The sequence below is a fragment of the Amblyraja radiata genome, chromosome 3 (assembly GCF_010909765.2).
Source record: "Amblyraja radiata isolate CabotCenter1 chromosome 3, sAmbRad1.1.pri, whole genome shotgun sequence".
In the NCBI taxonomy this organism is placed as follows: domain Eukaryota; kingdom Metazoa; phylum Chordata; class Chondrichthyes; order Rajiformes; family Rajidae; genus Amblyraja; species Amblyraja radiata.
This window is the reverse complement of record NC_045958.1, coordinates 20,632,371-20,653,378: the sequence shown is the minus strand read 5'-3', so window position 1 is coordinate 20,653,378 and position 21,008 is coordinate 20,632,371. Positions and strand designations below refer to the sequence as shown.

Genomic DNA, 21,008 nt, shown 5'->3' with positions numbered 1-21,008 from the left:
TTCCATATTTGATTTGCTTCCCATGTCTTGCTTTCCTCCTTCAAATGTTAGCATATGTACTTATATTTGATACTCATCAATATTAATGAAGGAAAATTGGCCATTGAACAGCCAGCTACGACAGTAGCTTATAGTCACACTTGTTCTTCAGCTGGCAACATTTTAGAAGCTGTTGGTTATTTTTGTTCCTTTTCTAGGTTGAAAAGAACAAAGGATACAAAATCTAAATGTTAGGAAAATAGCGCCTCACACCAATCAGAAAGTAATTAATGTTCGTTGAGGGAACCGTGAAGATTGCATGCTGAATGTCAGAAGCGCGTAACCTGAAATGGCCACCTCTTCTATGTGATTGTTTTGTAGTTGTCACTCACATTTGCAAAGTTTGCTGTCATGTCCGCCAGCAGTGTCTTTTGTGTGCAATATATAAAAAACATTCTAGTAGAAGTGATTGATTACTGTTGATAAGCAGTAGGCTTTGTCTGACACAGACTGCAAACTCCAGGCTGCAGAGCGGTGCCGGCTGGGGAGCGAGCTGGCGGCCGGGATCGCGCTCCGCTGCTGCGGGTGAAAGGTGGCGGCATCTCCTCGGTTACCGGGGCAGCGCCGGGGTCAGTGCGGGGATGGGGCGGGGAAGGGGAGGGATGGGGCGGGGATGGGAACGCTGGAGGGAGGCGGCGAGGCGAAGGGAGGGGAGGGGGCAGTGATCTTGCATTTGTCAGCTGAAGGAGCAGACCCAGTGCAGGAGCAGACCCAGTGCAGGAGCAGACCCAGTGCAGCTACTGAAACATGTGGAAAGTGGGAGAAAGCGCCAGGGAGACGTAGTTCGGCCGCCCGGCTCCAGCACCAGCACCAGCACCAGCACCAGCTCCAGTGCAGGCGGGCGGGATGTTGGGCGCCTGGGCGTCAGCCCCCGGGAGGTTGCCGGCTTGTGCCTGAGGGAGGGAGGTGGAAGGTGAGCTCCTGTGGGTCGGTGCAAGTCGGTGCGGAGCTGACGGGCAGAAACAGGCGAGACATTCCCCGCCGTTCACCATCTGTTGTCTCAGGGACAGCGACGGTCGCAGGGCAAGTTAACGTCCCATAATGGTGTTTAAAAACAAGATCGGCGATTTTAAATAGCGCGTTTAGCCACTGAAATGTGTGGTTGCTGTCCTGTGTGTAAACGTGTTTGCTTTTTGTTGTACGAGCGCATATTAGATTTCCCCCTTGCTATTGTGAAGAGGGGCGTCTGCGGATCGTTCACGTAAATTCAGACAATCGAACCCATTATATAAAACGAGCAATACGTAAACACCTAGGAGAGGATCGTGATTTGTTTTTGATCCTTGTAATTTTCACGAAGTCTCTACTCTTGCGCTGTGTAAATTGTGGAAATATTTAATTAAAGGCTGCTTTTGTTCTTTCAGATCACCCATCCCATCGTTCCACTTCCAAGAACCAGCTCGCCGAACTTATCAGTTGCCAGGATTACTTCTACACCATTCATTTTAAAGGATACAACAGTCCGTATTGTATTTGTTGCGGTTTTTTTTCCCATCCGAAGAGAGAAAAGATATGCTGCACCTGATGTTTCATGTTACCAGTTGGTACATTTTCTCTCGTTGAGATATGAGAAAGCGGCACAGTGCAATGCTATCCGTCTCGATGCGTGCTTAACTGGAATTTCAAGTCGATTTAAATTTTTTTAAAACACGGACAATTAGTGGACTTTATCAGGATTCGTCCTCACTTCTGGTTTCAATGCAGCAATGGGTTGTTTCTGCACGACACAAGAAGAATTTTATTGCGAAGTATTACTTTTAGATGAGACCAAGCTTACTCTAACCACTCAACAACAAGGAATAAAAGTAAGTTGATCGCTATACAGTCATCAAGGCACGTGTCGATTTACTCTGAAATATTAACACTGGAAGCTTAATTAATTAATTTAGTCAAATTAATTCATAATGTGATCTTAGTTACAATATTCATGCTCATTTTATTATAGATCCAGGAATATGGTAGAAATGATTAGCGGTCTTTTTATGTGTTGTAAGTATATTAAAAGACTTTTGCACGGTTGTTCAATTTTGTGAACGAGGATATAAACTTGGAGTTATCTTGCCTCTACCACGCAGGGAATAGATGTTTATGAATAAAACATTTATTTACTCATAACAATTTTGATACAAAGAACCTGAAACCAATGACTGACTTGTTAGCCATTAATCTTGATCGGTGAGAAGAAGGGTGCCGACTCGAAACGTCACCTATCCCTTTTCTCCAGAGATGCTGCTTGACTCGCTGAGGTACTCCTGTACTTTGTGTCCACCAGCATCTGCAGTTCAGTTCTACACAATCTTGATTAGTGACAGCGGCCATACGGTAAATCGTTTTACCTATTACTCCTATACATATAATTTCAACAATGTTTTGTAGGCAGTGATATCTGTGTGTTAAAGTGATTATTTCTAAATATATAGAAAGAGAGTGACTGCTATATTTAACTGAATTTGTGATGGATTCTTGTATTGGAGCCTACCAGGGAGAAGGCAATTCTGGATTTAGTGTTATGTAATGAACCGGATTTGATAAAGGACCTCGAGGTTAATGAGCCATTAGGAGGCAGTGACCATAACATGGTCAGGTTTAATCTACAATTGGAGAGGGAGAAGGATAGATCGGAGGTGTCAGTGTTGCAGTTGAATAAAGAGGACTATGGGGCCATGAGGGAGGAGCTGGCCAAAGTTGACTGGAAAGATACACTAGCAGGGATGACAGTGGAAGAAAAATGGCAGGTATTTCTAGGAATAATACAGAAGGTGCAGGATCAGTTCATTCCTAGGAGGAAGAAAGATTCCAAGGGGAGAAAGGGATGACCGTGGCTGGCAAGGGACGTCAGGGACAGTATAAAAATTAGAGTGAAGAAGTACAACGTAGCAAAGATGAGCGGGAAGCAAGAGGATTGGGTAATGTTTAAAGAACAAGAGAAGATAACCAAAAAGACAATACTGGAAGAAAAGATGAGGTACGAAGGTAAGCTAGCCAAGAATATAAAGCAGGATAGTAAAAGCTTCTTTAGGTACGTGAAGAGGAAAAAAATTGTTAAGACCAAAGTTGGACCCTTGAAGACCGAAAAGGGTGAATTTATTATTGGAAATAAGGAAATGGCAGATGAGTTGAACAGACACTTTGGATCTGTCTTCACTAAGGAGGACACAAACAATCTTCCTGATATAGTAGTGGCCAGAGGATCCGAGGTGACGGAGGAACTGAAGGAAATCCGCATTAGGCAGGAAATGGTGTTGGATAGACTGATGGGACTGAAGGCTGATGAATCCCCAGGGCCTGATGGTTTGCATCCCAGGGTACTTCAGGAAGTGGCTCTAGAAATTGTGGATGCATTGGTGATAATTTTCCAATGTTCTATAGACTCAGGATCAGTTCCTGTGGATTGGAGGGTAGCTAATGTTATCCGACTTTTTAAGAAAGATGGGAGAGAGAAAACAGGGAATTATAGACCAGTTAGCCTGACATCGGTGGTGGGGAAGATGCTGGAGTCAATTATAAAAGATGAGATAGCCGAACATATGGATAGCAGTAACAGGATCAGTCCGAGTCAGCATGGATTTACGAAGGGGAAATCATTCTTGACTAATCTTCTGGAATTTTTTGAAGATGTAACTAGGAAAATGGACAAGGGAGAGCCAGTGGATGTAGTGTACCTGGAATTTCAGAAAACATTTGATAAGGTCCCACATAGGACATTAGTGGGAAAATTAGGGCACATGGTATTGGGGTTCGAGTGCTGACATGGATAGAGAAGTGGTTGGCAGACAAGAAACAAAGAGTAGGGATTAACGGGTCCCTTTCAGAATGGCAGACAGTGACTAGTGGGGTACCGCAAGGCTCGGTGCTGGGACCGCAGCTATTTACAATATACATCAACGATTTGGATGAAGGGATTCAAAGTAACATTAGTAAATTTGCAGATGACACAAAGCTGGGTGGTAGTGTGAACTGTGAGGAGGATGCTATGAGAATGCAGGGTGACTTGGACAGATTGGGGGAGTGGGCAGATGCACGGAAGGTGAAGTTTAATGCGGATAAATGTAAGGTTATCCACTTTGGTAGCAAAAACAGGAAGGCAGATTACTATCTAAATGGCGTCAAGTTGGGAATAGTGGAAGTACAACAGGATCTGGGGGGTCCTTGTTCATCAGTCTATGAAAGAAAGCATGCAGGTACAGCAGGCAGTGAAGAAAGCGAATGGTATGTTGGCCTTTATAATAAGAGGAATTGAATATAGGAGCAAAGAGGTCCTTCTGCAGTTGTACAGAGCCCTAGTGAGACCACACCTGGAGTATTGTGTGTAGTTTTGGTCCCCTAATTTGAGGAAGGACATTCTTGCTATTGAGGGAGTGCAGCGTAGGTTTACAAGGTTAATTCCCGGGATGGCGCGACTGTCATATGCTGAGAGAATGGAGCAGCTGGGCTTGTACACTCTGGAGTTTAGAAGGATGAGAGGGTTTCTCATTGAAACATATGAAATTGTTAAGGGTTTGGACATGTTAGAGGCAGGAAACATGTTCCCGATGTGGGGGAGTCCAGAACCAGGGGCCACAGTTTAAGAATAAGGAGTAAGCCATTTAGAACGGAGACGAGGAACACTTCTTCTCACACAGTATTGAGTCTGTGGAATTCTCTGCCTCAGAGGGTGGTGGAGGCAGGTTCTCTGGATGCTTTCAAGAGAGAGCTAGATAGGGCTCTTAAAAATAGCGGAGTCAGGGGATATGGGGAGAAGGCAGGAACGGGGTACTGATTAGGAATGATCAGCCATGATCACATTGAATGGCGGTGCTGGCTAGAAGGGCTGAATGGCCTACTCCTGCACCTATTGTCTATTGAAATGATTTACCAACACAGTCCATGTATTCAAAGTACACCCAAGCTGATGTCAGGTTTGTAGTTCCAGGATTCTGATGCAGCATCCATGGAAGAATGGCAAAGTATTTCAGGATGTTAAGTTTCATGGAGGGAAATATGTCTGAAATTTCTAAGTGCATGGTCCATTGTTCATCCAGGTGATAGAGGTTGAATTGTTGTGATGTGCTCCAGAAAAAAAACCTTGGTGAGTTGATACATTGCAGCTTGTCCACACTATGATGTCGTAGTAGTGCATGGAGTTAACGCTGATGGAGTTCAAATATTGCGAATTGCATTTTCCTGGAAGCTATTGATCTCTTTTCATGTTTTTGGAGTAGAATGTGTTTGGAGATGGAGAATATTGTTAGTGATGATCAAGGCTAAGTCTCGATGTTATCCATATCTTACTGCATGCAAATGTGGACAATTCCATTGTTGGAAATTTGTGATGGAATCTGTCAAATTTGGCCAATCTTCATGGGACACTCTCGTCCAAGGCCATCAGTGAAGTGCTGAAGATATTTGTCCAGGGATTGAGATGGCACCCACAACCAAAAGCATCTTCCTTTGAAGAAAGTATGACTGGGAAGTTTCTCGTTGATTACCGTGGACTTTGATTTCATTTGACATATGCCAGGAACTCATTTTTAAAACATTTCCGGGCAATAAAAAGGAAATTATACAAAAATATGGCCATCAATTCTAATCACTATGAAGATGTTCTTTTCACCTTCCATGGTTATTTGCTTGCTTGGACCATGTTGTGATGTTCCTAATTCTGCATTGCTGTGTTCTGTGAAAATAATATTGTTTGTATATTGTTTGTAAGTATTATGTTAAAGACTGAAAGTGCATCTTAAATTTGGTATTTAAACTTAAAAGTGATGTTCACTTGACAATTAAGTTGTTTAAAAATAAAGTAAGATAGTTTGGGAATGTTGTCAATGATATTGATTTGGCATGTAGTTAGTTTGTTGATTGGTTGAACATGGAAAATGGTGCAATATTTTTAACACAAGGAAAGATTTAATTTATGGTGGCATTTCTAGATTAAACAACATATATTTTGAGAAACTAAATTAGGTATAAATTACTGTTGCCGATATTATCATACCATGCTTCATGGATTGTTATCAAAGAATAATTTTATGTTTGGTACACAAAAATGCTGGAGAAACTCAGCGGGTGCAGCAGCATCTATGGAGCGAAGGAAATAGGCAAGGTTTCGGGCCAAAACCCTACTTCAGACTGATGGGGGGTGGGGAGGGGGGGGGGGAGAAGAAAGGAAAAAGGAGGAGGAGGAGCCCGAGGGCTGAGGGAGAGATAGGAAGGGGAGGAGACAGCAAGGGCTAACAAAATTGGGAGAATTCAATGTTCATGCCACCAGGATGCAGATTCCCCAAGATATGAGGTGCTGTTCCTCCAATTTCCGGTAGTGCTCGCTCTGGCCATGGAGGAGACCCAGGACAGAGAGGACGGATACGGAATGGGAGGGTCACCTGCATCTCCTCCAACTTCATCTATTGCATCCGTTGCTCTAGATGTCAGCTGATCTACATCGGTGAGACCAAGCGTAGGCTTGGCGATCGTTTCGCCGAACACCTCCGCTCGGTCCGCATTAACCAACCTGACCTCCCGGTGGCTCAGCACGTCAACTCCCCCTCCCATTATGTATCCGACCTCTCTGTCTTGGGTCTCCTCCATGGCCAGAGCGAGCACCACCAGAAATTGGGGAGTCTGTATCCTGGTGGCATGAACATTGAATTCTCCCAATTTTGTTAGTCCTTGCTGTCTCCTCCCCTTCCTATCTCTCCCTCAGCCCTCGGGCTCCTCCTCCTTTCTCCTTTCTCCCCGCCCCCCCCCCACCCACCCCCCATCAATCTGAAGAAGGGTTTCGGCCCGAAACGTTGCCTATTTCCTTCGCTCCATAGATGCTGCTGCACCCGCTGAGTTTCTCCAGCATTTTTGTGTACCTTCGATTTTCCAGCATCTGCAGTTCCTTCTTAAACAAGTAATTTTATGTTTGTATGGGGATTTGCTCAGCTAGACCATGGACTAGGTAATCAGAAATACAGGTTTGGGTATTTAATTCATAGAATTAGCATTTTCCAATAATTAAGACTAAAGTTTAATGAAGGATAATGAAGTAGATTTTCAAAGTCTACAGAGAGATTTAGGCCATTTGGAAGAGTGGGCTGAAAGATGGCAGATGGAGGTTAATGCTGATAAGTGTGAGGTGCTACATCTTGGCAGGACAAATCAAAATAGGACGTACATAGTAAATGGTAGCGAATTGAGGAATGCAGTTGAACAGAGGGATCTAGGATTAACTATGCATAGTTCCCTGAAGGTGGAATCTCATGTTGATAGGGTGGTAAAGAAAGCTTTTGGTGTGCTGGCCTTTATAAATCAGAGCATTGAGTATAGAAGTTGGGATGTAATGTTAAAATTGTACAAGGCATTGGTGAGGCCAATTCTGGAGTATGGTGTACAATTTTGGTCGCCTAATTATAGGAAGGATGTCAACAAAATAGAGAGCGTACAGAGGAGCTTTACTAGAATGTTGCCTGGGTTTCAGCAACTAAGTTACAGAGAAAGGTTGAACAAGTTAGGTCTTTATTCTTTGGAGCGCAGAAGGTTAAGGGGGGACTTGATAGAGATCTTTAAAATGATGAGAGAGCTAGACAGCGTTGACGTGGATAAGCTTTTCCCACTGAGAGTAGGGAAGATTCAAACAAGAGGACATGACTTGAGAATTAAGGGACAGAAGTTTAGGGGTAACATGAGGGGGATCTTCTTTACTCAGAGAGTGGTAGCTGTGTGGAATGAGCATCCAGTGGAAGCAGGTTCAATTTTATCATTTAAAAATAAATTGGATAGGTATATGGACGGGAAAGGAATGGAGGGTTATGGTCTGAGTGCAGGTAGATGGGACTAGGGGGAAATAAGTGTTCGGCACGGACTTGAAGGGCCGAGATGGCCCGTTTTCCGTGCTGTAATTGTTATATGGTTATATGGTTATAATGAGAACATTAGGATGGGTACATTGATGGCACTGAAGTAGAGATGGTTGAAAACTTCAAATTCCTATGAATAAACATCGGCACCAATTTGTCCTGGACCAGCTACGTTGAAACTATGACCAAGAAAGCACACCGACACCTCTACTTCCTTACAAGATTTAGGAAGTTTGACATGTCCCCAACAACCCTCACTAACTTCTACAGATGCCCCGTAGAAAGCATCTAATTGGGATACATCACAGCATGGTTTAGGAATAGCTCCATCCAAGGCCGGAAGAAATTCCTTAAAGATGTTGACGTATCCCAGACCATCATACAAACCAGCCCTCCTTCCATTGATTCGATCTACACTTTACGCTGCCTCGACAACGTAACCAGCATAATCAAGGGCCAGCCTCACTCTGGTCCGTCTATCTTCTACCCTCTCCCATTGGGCACGAGGTACAGAGTTTGAATACTCACCCCTCCAGGTTCAGGGACAGTTGCTTCCAGGCTGTTATCAGGCTACTGAACTGGCCTCTCGCCAGCTGGAGTGCAGTCCTGATTTCCCATCAATCTCATTGGAGACCTTTGAATTATCTTTAATTGGACTTTATCAGACTTCGGTGTTATATCTTTCCACTAAATGTTTTACCCTTTTCCCTTTATCTGTGAACTATGGGTGAGTCGATTCATGTATAGTCTTTTCTTTGGATAGCACACAAACAAAAGCTTTTCACTGTACCTCGGTACACATGACAATAATAAATTAAACTAATTTAGTTCTCTGATCAGTACTTTTGTCAAATATGTTTCCATTCCTGCGGATAAATTTCCTGAATTTAGCCTGAAATTCCTCTTTATTTGTAGAACAGATGAACAATTGTATTCTAAGCAGAATTTGCTGTGAGTGTAATTAAGGTGTCTATGCACAATGTGGTTGAAAATGTACATCCTATTATGCAATGAATGATTCATCATGAGGATGGGTATTGTGCACTATGTACAGTATAGATGATGCAGATCCATATGAAAAGATTTATTTTTATTCTACCCAGTTCAAATGTCAAATAATTTGTTAACCATCACTGTTTAAAAGAAAACTATGCTAACTATTGTTTAACATTATCCCAATTTTGATATCTCATTCAATCATTCCAATATCTCATTCAATCAATAAATATAATGGTCTGAATCTATACAATAGTGGATCACCTGAGCCGGTGCTTATAGTAAGGCAGAGAAATATTGTCACATCAAAGCTGGAATTTGGTTCGTACTCTGCGGTATGCATTGTTTAACATGGTTCAGTGTTTTACAGGCTCTCACTGACAGACAGTTATGTTGCAGAATCAGGGCCATGGAGGTGAAGTACTTTTAAATTCAGTGAAGCAGGAGTTTCCCATTAGGAATGTGGGAGATGGAATTACCCCAACAAATTTTTAATTCTGATTCTTTTTTTCATTAGACAAATATTTGTATAAATACAGGGATTAACACAGCTGTAAGGTGAGAATGGAACAAACACAATAAGAATGTTTATAGCTCTAGCCAAGAATTAAAATGGCAGTGAAATATATATCGGTGTCTGACAGAGAAACTAACAAAAAGGGCATTATATAATTCCCAGTTGTTGATGTTAAGATCTGAAAGAACAGCTGATGTTAGGTGAAGCTTGTAGAACGAGAGTGGTTAGGCATTTAATAGACAATTGCTCCACTGTTTCAAAGGGAGGTACAATCTCAAGTATTATCATTCAAGAAAGTGCAGTATTACAGTAATCTGGTGCTGCTGATGACTAAGTTTCAGTCTGTTTTCTGTTAGACTTCTATTTCATTGAAACATCAGGGTGATTTCCATTGGCATGGAATGTTTTTTTTCCAGAATTTGTGTTGTCTTGTAAAATAAACCTCTGGCATTGGATATACTGAGAGAATTAGTTGCATCTTCTGAGGATTGATTATTCATTGGTGTCAGTTCACCAATCAATGTAACATTTCTGTTGTTGGTGACTATGGAGGTGAAATGATGGTGATTACAGCAGAGGTCAAAATGTTTTCCTGAAAACATTACAGAGAAATTAATAGTGAGTAAAGACCATATTTCAAATGTATTTTCTCCTTAAAACACAGAAGACTTAAAGAAGATTTTATCGAGGGTTTAACATCATGAAGAGTTTGAAATGCTTTCCTTTATTTACCCAACTTCCAGTAACTGAACTCTCTGGTGATATAATTTACCATATATCCAGTGGGATGTAAGGAAATATATTTCCACATCTGTTTAGGATTTGAAATGCATTACTTTATGAGGCAAGAAATTAATATTCTATAGTAGTTATTAGGTGGAAACCAAAATCAACCCCCTCCCCAATTAATTATTTACTTCCATCTGATGGCTGCTGTAGAATATTTATCTTCTGCACTGAGGCAATGCATTCCAAAGGGAATTGGTTCAATGGTGATTTATTGTCACATGTGCGAAGCACAAACGCACAGTGAAATCCTTGTCTTGAATACAGTCCAGTAGCTTTGTATGTTCATATAGAAAGGGAAATGATAAAAACTGAAATTTGAAAGGCTAAAAAAAGTTTGTGAAACTTAAGAATAAAACAATCAAAACAAGTGCTTTTTGTAATCGTTGTTGATATCAATGAGAAATGCAAACTGATTTATATTTCTTGGTGACCGTTTCACCAAACATTTGTGTTCTGTCCGCCCAGGCCTGCTGGTCGTCTCGGCTAATCGTTTCAATTCTCATTCTCGTTCCAATACCCGACCTGTCATTGGCCTCCTCTATTGCCAAAGTGAGGTCACAGGCAAAGTAGTGGAACAGCACCTCTTATTCCATTTGGATAGTTTACAACCCAATGGTATGAACATTGAATTCTCCAATTTCATGTAATACCTACTTCTCTGTTCCTTGCCCTATCCACCCCAACATTCACACATTCATCCCACCACCCTAGTCACCCTGTCCTTTCCACTCCTTCATATGCTTAAATCCATTCCTGTCCCAAATTTCCCTTTTTATCCTCCTTCTTTTCCCTCCCCCTGCCCACTTCATTGCATATTCATCCCCCCCCCACTATGCATTTCACCCCCCCCTTATTTGACATCCTATTATTTCCTCTAGCTTTTGTCACATCCACCCATCTGTTTATCAACACCTAATCTCCCCTCTGTATCCATCAATCACTTGCCAGGCTTAATCCCGCCCCCTACTCTCTTGCCAGTTTTCTCCTCACTCCTCCAATCAGACTGGAGAAGCATCCCAATCTGAAACATTGTCTGCCTATTCCCTCCACGGATGTTGCCTGACTTACTGAGTTTCTCCAGCAGTTTGTGTTTAGGTTCATTCTAGACCATGCGGACCCGTCCCCCCCAATGCAATATTCCACCACTCACCCATAGCCCCCAACTGCGCAGGCGAGGCTGACATTTGTAAGTTTAAAATGGCAAAAACTTGTAAAATATAAGATCAATGTAAACGCATCTCACTCTCCCTTTTCAGTCCCCTATTCCCCTCCTCCATTACCCTACCTCTCCCCACACTCCACCAACCCTCCTCTGATTCCTCTCCTCACCCTTCCCTCCCCTCCTCTCCCTTCCCCCTTCCATTACCTCGCCATCCCTCTTCCTACCCCTGTCCGCCTCCATTCCCCCTCACCCCCAGCACTCCCTCCTTATTCTTTCCCCTCCCCTCCCCACTCCCTCCCTTACCTCCCCCTTTCCTTTCCCCTACCTTCAGTCCCTCCATAACCCCTCTCTTCTCCCCACCCCCTCGTCTTCCTCTATCCCCCTCCTCCCCCACTCCCCTATCCCACCCCCACTCTCCCTCCTCACCTCCCCCACTGCCCTCCCTCTATCCCCACTCCCCCTTCTTTCCCCACTCCCCCCTCCTCTCCCTCTATCCCCCCTCCCCCACTCTCCCTCCTCACCTCCCCCACTTTCCCCTCCCTCTCCCTCCCTACCACCTCCTCTCCCTCAATCCTCCCAGTCTCCCTCCTCACCACCCCAGGATCTTTAGGTAAATCACCGCCGGCCCCTTTTACTCCACTACGTTGGTGATAAAGTTGTAGTTGAGGCTACAGGGGGCTGTCAGGTGGACGGGTCGAGCGGTCTGGAGCTGCGGGGGGGTGGGGGGGGAGGGCGAGGCCGAAGCAGCGGCCCGTTCCTTGCCCCGGGTCCCGCTCCTCTCCGTCCCCACGTGCCTGCAGTAGCAGCACTGCAGCCCCCAGACCTTGCCCCAGCCTCAGCTCCGTGGTCATTTCAAATTCCTCCCACGCGGATACCGGGCCTACTGCGCACGTGCGGGGAGACTTTCAGTTATTTTTAAATCCGCATGTGCGGATACCATCAGGCTCTCCTTCCCTCCCTCCATAACCCCCCTCCCATCCCTACCCCCTCCTCTCCCTCTATCCCCACTCCCCCACGCCTCACCTCCCCACGATCGCACACCACCACAATGAAAATCACAATGTTTTTTTTAAAAATGAAAGCTCCCCCCTATTCCACCCCCCCCCCCCACAATGAAAACGCGATTTAAAAAAAAAATGTAATTCTCAATGAAAATCACGTTTTTTCCTTTAAAAAACCTAAACACAATGTTAGCTGACAATGAAAACGTAATAATTTGATTGAAACTGATTTTTTAAAAAAAATCATGATTTTTACGTAAATGAGATTCGGGATCCCATTGTGATGTTATTGGGACGTGGCTGACGGGCTGGGCAAGTGGAAAAGTGTTAAAAAGTGGCTTTGTATAGTTTAAAATGTCAATAACTTGTAAAATATAACATCAATCCGAACGAAACGTCCCTTTTACATCCCAGGTTAATGGTGAGTAAGGCGCTATCATGTACCGTTTTGGTGGAGTTTTGAATTGTCACGCATTCACGCGCATACATACAAACAAAGAAAGTTTTAGGAATATATAGATAGATGCCATATCTGAGCTAAATCTCTCTTAACAATTTTCCGTTACAAACATTTTGGAAAAGTATAGTCTGAGTCATTTATTTATTTTGTCAAAACTCTTAATTGTATGATTACATTGACAAATAAGTTTCTAACATCTAATTTAGTTTGCTGGTCTTGTGATTTATTGGTCTATTTGTATTATCACAATCGGTGACCTTAGCACACTGACAATGAGGGAAAGGTCAAAATACTAAATAAGTACGCTGTTCCAATTTGCAGAGGAGATGGATCATTAAAAGCAAAGGAAGTGTGTGTAAAATGGATATTGGTATTACTATTAGAAAGGAAATTGTATAGAAAATATTTAACCTTAAAGGAGATAAACCAGAGGGACATTGTGATGTACAACTGAGAATTTTGACTGAAGAAAAGGAAGGGATACCAGTTCAGGGGGTGAGATGAACACGCAGAAATAACTGACTTGAAATAATTGGAAGTATAAACTTGGCTGAAATACATAATGGATAATCGATTGAAACTATCTCCATTGCAGTTGCAGATTACCTTCCGTTAATTCTATAGGCATACTAAATTGCAATGTGTCAATCCATTTTGTTTGTATATTTTCTCATTTGGCACAACGTTATTATTTTTAAATTTATTAAAAACATGATTTTTTACTATTCGTCATGATAGCCCAGGTTATCTGGTTTGGCTATTTGGGTTGAAGTGAAATATGGGATAAAGATGGATAATTCCACAACAAATTATAAAACATTCTACAAGTTAATGTTGTGTTATTGTTATTAATGTACTTTAAAATAAAACAAAGTGAAAAAGCATTCTTACCACTTGATATTTGATTGTGCAATAAGTAATTAATTGGTATGAATTTAATATTCTAATTTGAAATGTGGCTTAGTTTGTGTGATTTAAATATTGAAAGTAGAATGGGTCTGCTTCCTTTTTGTTTTACTTACTGTAATCTAGTTGTTTTATGCTGAAGAAGTTGGTGATAGCAATCCATTTAGTAACATGTGGCGTCTCAGATGAATTTGCTTGTCTTCTCACCTGATTAGCTCCATATCCATAAACTAGCTTTCTGGCCTGGGCCTTCTCCACTGTCAGAGTGAGGCCAAATGCAAATTGGAGGAACAGCACCTCATATTTTGCTTGGGCAGCTTACAACTCAGCGGTATGAATATTGATTTCTCTAACTGCAAGTAACCTTTGCTTTCCCTCTTTCTCCACCCCTTCCCACCCCAGTTCTCTGACTAGTTTCACTGTCCTCCTGAGTAATTTTATTGTTTGTATGCCTCATATCACCTTTCCCTCATCCAACAATGAACCATTTCCACATTTCCTTGATCATCGTCTATTCTTTTCACACCTTGCATGTTCTTTGTACCCTTCCATATCTTGTTTCCCTCTTCCCTGACTCAGTCAGAAGATGGGTCTCGACCAGAAACATCACCCATTTGTTCTCTCCAGAGATGCTGCCTGTCCCGTTGACCGACTCCAGCAAGTTATAGGAGTAGAATTAGGCCATTCGGCCAATCAAGTCAAGTCAATAGAGATTATTGTCATGTGTCCCAGATAGGACAATGAAATTCTTACTTGCTGCAGCACAACAGAGTATTGTAAGCATAACTACAGAACAGTTCAGTGTGTCTATATAGCAGAGACCATATATATATACACACATAAATCAACAGATAAAGTGCTATAGTCTGTTATAGTTCAGAGTTTGTTTGATGGCAAATTTAATAGCCTGATGGCTGTGGGGACGAGCTGTTCCTGAACCTGGATGTACCAGATTTCATGCTCCTGTACCTTCTACCTGATGGCAGCGGAGAGATGAATGTGTGGCCAGGATGGTGTGGGTCCTTGATGATGTTGGCAGCCTTTTTGAGGCAGCGACTGCGATAGATCCCTTCGATGGTGAGGAGGTCAGAGCCGGTGATGGACTGGGCAGTGGTCAATCGGTCAATCTCACTTCTATACTCTAGGGACGAATCACCACCAGTGATTCGTCCCTAAACAATGGTGTTGAGTCTATTCTGCCATTCAATCATGGCTGATCTCTGCCTTCCAATCACATTTTCCTGCCTTCTCCTCATAACCCTTGACACCCATTCTAATCAAGAATTTGTCTATCTCTGCCTTAAAAATATCCACTGACTTAGCCTCCACTGCCCTCTGTGACTGAGTTCCACAGATGAATTACTCTCTCATTAAAGAACTTCCTCCTCATCTCCTTTCTAAAAGAGCGCCCTTTAATTCTGAAGCTATGACCTCTGGTCCTAGACTCTCCCACAAGTGGAAACATCCTTTCCACATACACTATCTATGCCTTTCATTATTTTGTTCCCTTCAACCTTCTAAACTCCAGCGAGTAGAGGCCCAGTGCTGTCAAGCACTCATCACATGCTAATCCACTCATTACTGGAATCATTCTTGTAAACCTCTAGACCCTATCTAGAGCCAACACATCCTTCCACAGATATAGGGCCCAAATTTGATCGCAGTACTCCAAATGCAGCCTGACCAGCACCTAATATAACCTCAGCATACATTTCTGTTTTTTGTACTCCAGTCCTTTTGATACAAATGCTAGCATTGAATATGGCTTCCTTACTACTGATTCGAATTGCAAATTAACTTTTTGGGGGTCCTGCACCAGCATTCCTAAATACCACTTACTCGTCCTTGGCTCGCAAATTACGCGACCTCGTGGTCACTTGAGGCGTACGGGCACCGTATGGCCGCGCGGGGCCGGTCCCACTTAGAAGGGGTGGGGTGTGGAGTTGTGCAGGGCCGGTCCCGACATTGCGCGGGGCTCCGAAATTCTTGCAGTGAACGAAATCTTCGCGCGCCAACGGCCTGTCGTGGAACTGACGGCCAAAGTGGGACAGGTCCAAGACCCTGGCGCGACGGATTTGTGAACATTTTTATAAATAACTCGAGAAGTAAAGGACAAAATTTTGAGGTAAGGCGATTTCGGACTCCAGGAGGTAAATCTCTACCCGAATATGTAAACATTTTACCGTTATTAGAGCACTGTTTTTTCGAGAAGATGTGGTAACACACAAACAAATAAATACACACACACACACACACACAGACACATCCAAGATCAGAATTTTATAGTTATAAGGGTAATGTTCTGTGCAGTCATGTTGCAACTGAGAATTGTGATATTATTTAGCAGCAGCCCTGTGGTGGTGATGTTGTGGGCTTGGGGCGGTGGGGGGGGGAGGGGGGGAGGAGGGGTAGACAATAGACAATAGGTGCAAGAGTAGGCCCTTCGAGCCAGTACCGCCATTCAATGTGATCATGGCTGATCATCCCCAATCAGTACCCCGTTCCAGCCTTCTCCACATATCCCCTGACTCCACTATCTTTAAGAGCCCTATCTAGCTCTCTCTTGAAAGCATCCAGAGAACCTGCCTCCACCGCCCTCTGAGGCAGAGAATTCGACACTCACAACTCTGTGTGAAAAATAAAGTGGAAAGATGGTCGTGGAAAGAATTCTAGTAACATTCTAAGCGTTGAAACCAATCAGTTTAATTTTCACAGTAGTAATGAGGCACAATATTCAGCATCCCAGCTAATTTCAAATGTAGTGAATCCAACATACAGCATTCTTTTGAATTCAGAATTTGTTGCTCAGACTGCCATTATAATCCAGTGATCTTTGTTTTATTCCCCTTCCCAAATGTAAAACAAACATTTCTGACATTCAATTTAATTCTATCCTAACATAATAATAATAACTTTAATAATAATAACTTTATTTATAAAGCACTTTAAACAACTACAGTTGCCACAAAGTGCTGTACATGAGAAATCATGAACAAAAAGCTATTACAAACAATTAAAAACCATTAAAAACCGTAAAACGAAGGACTATAAAAAACACACTAAAAATTAAAAGACATTAAAAGCACTAAAAACAGGAGCAATGCCTCAGCCAGTGTCGAAAGCCAAAGAATAAAAATATGTTTTTAGGGAGGATTTGAAGATGGACAGTGAGGGGGCCTGTCTGATGTGCAGCGGCAAGGTGTTCCAGAGTGCCGGAGCAGCAACAGAAAAGGCTCTATCCCCTCTGAGCTTCCGCTTAGACCTTGGTACCTCAAGTACCTCTGCATTTCTATTATACTACATCACTAATTTAATGGGGAAAACCAATCCACCTGGGCACAATCTGATTATTTTATTATGATAAAAGTCTTCAGGCTTTAGAGAAACAGCGCGGAAACAGGCCCTTTGGCCCACCGAGTCCGCACCGACCAGCGATCACCCTGTACACTGACAGTATCATAGACCCTGGGGATAATTTACAATTTTACAAAAGCCAATTAACCTACAAACATGTACGTCTTTGGAATGAGGGAAGAAACGAGCACCCGGAGAAAACCAATGTTGTTACTGGGAGAATGCACAAACTCCGTATATCATAACACATTTTCTTACGATACATATGTCTTCAGTAAAATGTTGCTACTGGCCATCTCTAGTGGTAATGATGGTCTTTAGTGGTGGTTCTCTATTTTCAGAACTTCTAAATTGACTACCATGTTGAAGAAAGAAGACTGGTTCTAAATTTATTTTGGCTTGCTTTTCTTATCCTGTTCCAAGATTCAAGCATTTTACAAAGTTTAGGTCTAATGCTTAAAGAACCTATTTAATTCAAAGTTTCAAGGATTTGAACCTGATACTTCTATTTGTTGCTGTAATTGTTCTGCAGTTAAATTATTTGATTGTTTTGGATTAGGTAATCATTGAAAATTTGCTCGATGACATTAGAATTTCAGAATATGGTTTCAGACAATAATGTCTGAACCCATCCGTTAGTCATAAGAACCCATAAGTTAGTCATCTATATGTGAAATATTAAAGCACATTTTTTTTGTATAATTCTTCATTTGATTTGAGGTTTGGAATCCATCATTCTTCATGCCACTGAGAATTGCCACCAGTTTAATGGCTCCAATATGTGTATATAGCAGATCAGTTTTAATTTATGCTTCATTTGTTCAGGGAATCACTTTAAATTGTAAGACCTTACAGACAGAGTAATGGAAAAGTTGCTCCCATGAAACATACAGTATAAATTTTATCAATCCATCTAATGGTATAAATTGTATCAATCCATTTATTACTCTAGTTAATATTGTTTTGTTGACTATCAGAGGCCAGAGTGATTTGAATTTTGTTAACATCCATTACTGATGCAACAAAGAAATGTCTTTACAGATTTAATTGGAAAGTGATGTTGCCTAGCAAGTGGTCTTGATGTTAATACTAAGGTGACTTCCAAAACATGAAATAGGATGGAATTGCACAGTGCAAGCCAGATGTCAACTGAGTATGTGAGAGTTTGTTTTTTAAACTCAGTTATACAAATTAATGTTAACATCAATTTTCTGTACATAAGAATACCTAGCCAAATCATCCAGGCCTTTCACTATTCGGTAAGTTTCAATGAGGTCTCCCCTCATCCTTCTAAACTCCAGCGAGTAGAGGCCCAGTGCCTTCAAAAGCTCGTCATATGTTAACCCACTCATTCCTGGGATCATTCTCTTAAACCTCCTCTGGACCCTCTCCAGCGCCAGCACATCCTTCATGGTCTGTTCCAGGCATCTGACAGACTACGAATAGTTTAATTGTGTAAGGTATATTTGAAGAACTGACACTCTTATCCCTGACCGCTTCATGAACTGAGCTACCAATTGCAAAAAAAAAAAGATTTTATTCAGAAAGGACAAAGAAGAGTCAAATAGCTAGAACAAATGTTGTTCAAACTTGCCTCTGTTTCATGGTCATTCAACCTCAGGAAATCCTTGCAACATCGTAAAGTTTGGAACCAATTTAAAATAATAATTTAAGAAGCATTTTAAATTATCCAAAGAACATTAAATGCACATGTAAGTACTTGTCTACATTCAACTATTCTAGTTTGGCTTTAGTTTGTTTCCCAAGTTAAGCAACCTATACCCAGCCACTGACACTCTCCTCCGCTTAGCGGAGTTGGTCCTCACCCTCAACAATTTTACATTTGACTCCTCCCATTTCCTCCAAACACAAGGTGTAGCTATGGGCACACGCATGGGCCCCAGCTACGCCTGCCTCTTTGTCGGGTACGTTGAACAATCCTTGTTCGAGACGTACCAGGGCCCCATCCCCGACCTCTACCTCCGTTACATTGACGACTGCTTTGGGGCCACCTCCTGCACCTACACACAACTGACTGACTTCATCCACTTCACCACCAACTTCCATCCGGCACTCCAATACACCTGGACCATTTCCGACACTTCCCTACCATTCCTTGACCTCACCATCTCCATCGCAGGGGACAGACTCCTGACCGACATACATTACAAACCCACTGACTCACATGGCTACCTGGACTACACGTCTTCCCACCCTGCCCCCTGTAAAGACTCCATCCCCTACTCCCAATTCCTCCGCCTACGCCGCATCTGTTCCCAGGATGAGACATTCCATACCAGGGCATCGGAAATGTCCTCGTTCTTCAGGGAACGGGGATTCCCCTCCGCCACCATAGATGAAGCTCACACCAGGGTCTCATCCATACCCCGTAACACTGCTCTCTCTCCCCATCCCCGCACTCGCAACAAGGGCAGAGTCCCTCTGGTCCTCACCTTTCACCCCACCAGCCGGCAAATACAACACATAATCCTCCGCCATTTCCGCCACCTCCAACGTGACCCCACCACTCGCCACATCTTCCCATCTCCCCCCATGTCTGCCTTCCGCAAAGACCGCTCCCTCCGCAACTCCCTCGTCAATTCTTCCCTTCCCTCCCGCACCACCCCCTCCCCGGGCACTTTCCGTTGCAACCGCAAGAAATGCAACACCTGTCCCTTCACCTCCCCCCTCGACTCCATTCAAGGACCCAAGCAGTCGTTCCAGGTGCGACAAAGGTTCACCTGTATCTCCTCCAACCTCATCTACTGCATCCGCTGCTCTAGATGTCAGCTGATTTACATCGGCGAGACTAAGCGGAAGTTGGGCGATCGTTTCGCCGAACTCCCTCCGCTCAGTCCACAATAACCAACCTGACCTCCCGGTGGCTCAGCACTTCAACTCCCCCTCCCATTCCCAATCCGACCTCTCTGTCCTGGGTCTCCTCCATTGCCAGAGTGAGCAACAGCGGAAATTGGAGGAACAGCACCTCATATTCCGTCTGGGGATCTTGCGTCCGGATGGCATTAACATTGAATTCTCCCAATTTTGCTAGTCCTTGCTGTCTCCTCCCCTTCCTCAACCCTCTAGCTGTCTCCTCCCACCCTCCCATCCGCCCGCCCTCGGGCTCCTCCTCCCCTTTTCCTTCCTTCTCCCCCCCCACCCCCCATCAGTCTGAAGAAGGGTTTCGGCCCGAAACGTCGCCTATTTCCTTCGCTCCATAGATGCTGCTGCACCCGCTGAGTTTCTCCAGCAATTTTGTGTACCTAAGCATTTTGATTGTTCGCTGGCAGCCGAGGTTTGTTATGCTTAGACTGGGGTTTTGGAGCAGGGTGTGTGTTTTCCCCCAAAAATCCCATACAGTCACCTGGTCTCAATCCACCAATTCTAGAGGATTGGAAGTCCCACCTATACTACCTGAATTTTCAATTCATGGAATCATACAGCATAGTAGGGTACCATACATGCTTAATTTCAAAACTATGTAAAGGTCCCTATTTTATGTGATAAGAGATAGGAGCAGAATTAGGCCATTCAGCCCATCGTCTACTCCCTGATTCAATCATGGCTGATGTATCTCTCCCTCCTAACCCCATTCTCCTAACTTCTCCCCATAACCCCTGTCACTCATAGTCAAATATCCATTGATTTGGCCTCCACAGCCTTCTGTGGCAAAGAATTCCACAGATTCACCACCCTCTGACTCCCCCCCCTCCCCCCATATAATCAGTCTGATGAAGGGTCCTGACCCGAAACGTCACCTGTCCATGATCTCCAGAGATGCTGCATGACCCGCTGTTATTCCAGTGCTTTTGTCTTCTTTTTGTAAACATGGTTCCTATGTCTTTTTTTTTGCTGTTTCTCCGTAGTCCACAATTCTCTCATTTTCTATGATATATTCAATTGCCGTTTTGAAAGTTATTTTCTTCAGGCCTCTGTGAGTTTTAGCAACTGATTCCATTTTTAA

At 43.2% G+C, this 21,008-nt stretch overlaps 1 protein-coding gene across 3 annotated transcripts in view; it reads left to right on the top strand.

The window, feature by feature from the left end:
• The first annotated feature begins 514 nt into the window (after positions 1–514).
• The window catches only part of epb41l4a (erythrocyte membrane protein band 4.1 like 4A), a 177,997-nt gene continuing 157,503 nt past the window's right edge, over positions 515–21,008 (top strand). Inside the window, exons 1-2 of one of the 3 annotated variants that reach the window (XM_033017423.1) lie at positions 515–608; positions 1,404–1,844. In XM_033017423.1, the coding sequence (XP_032873314.1) occupies positions 1,746–1,844 (99 nt within the window). In that variant the 5' untranslated portion in view covers positions 515–608; positions 1,404–1,745. Of the gene's footprint in view, positions 609–717; positions 953–1,403; positions 1,845–21,008 lie in introns of those variants that run through there. The other 2 variants (XM_033017424.1, XM_033017422.1) reach the window with 2 other exon arrangements.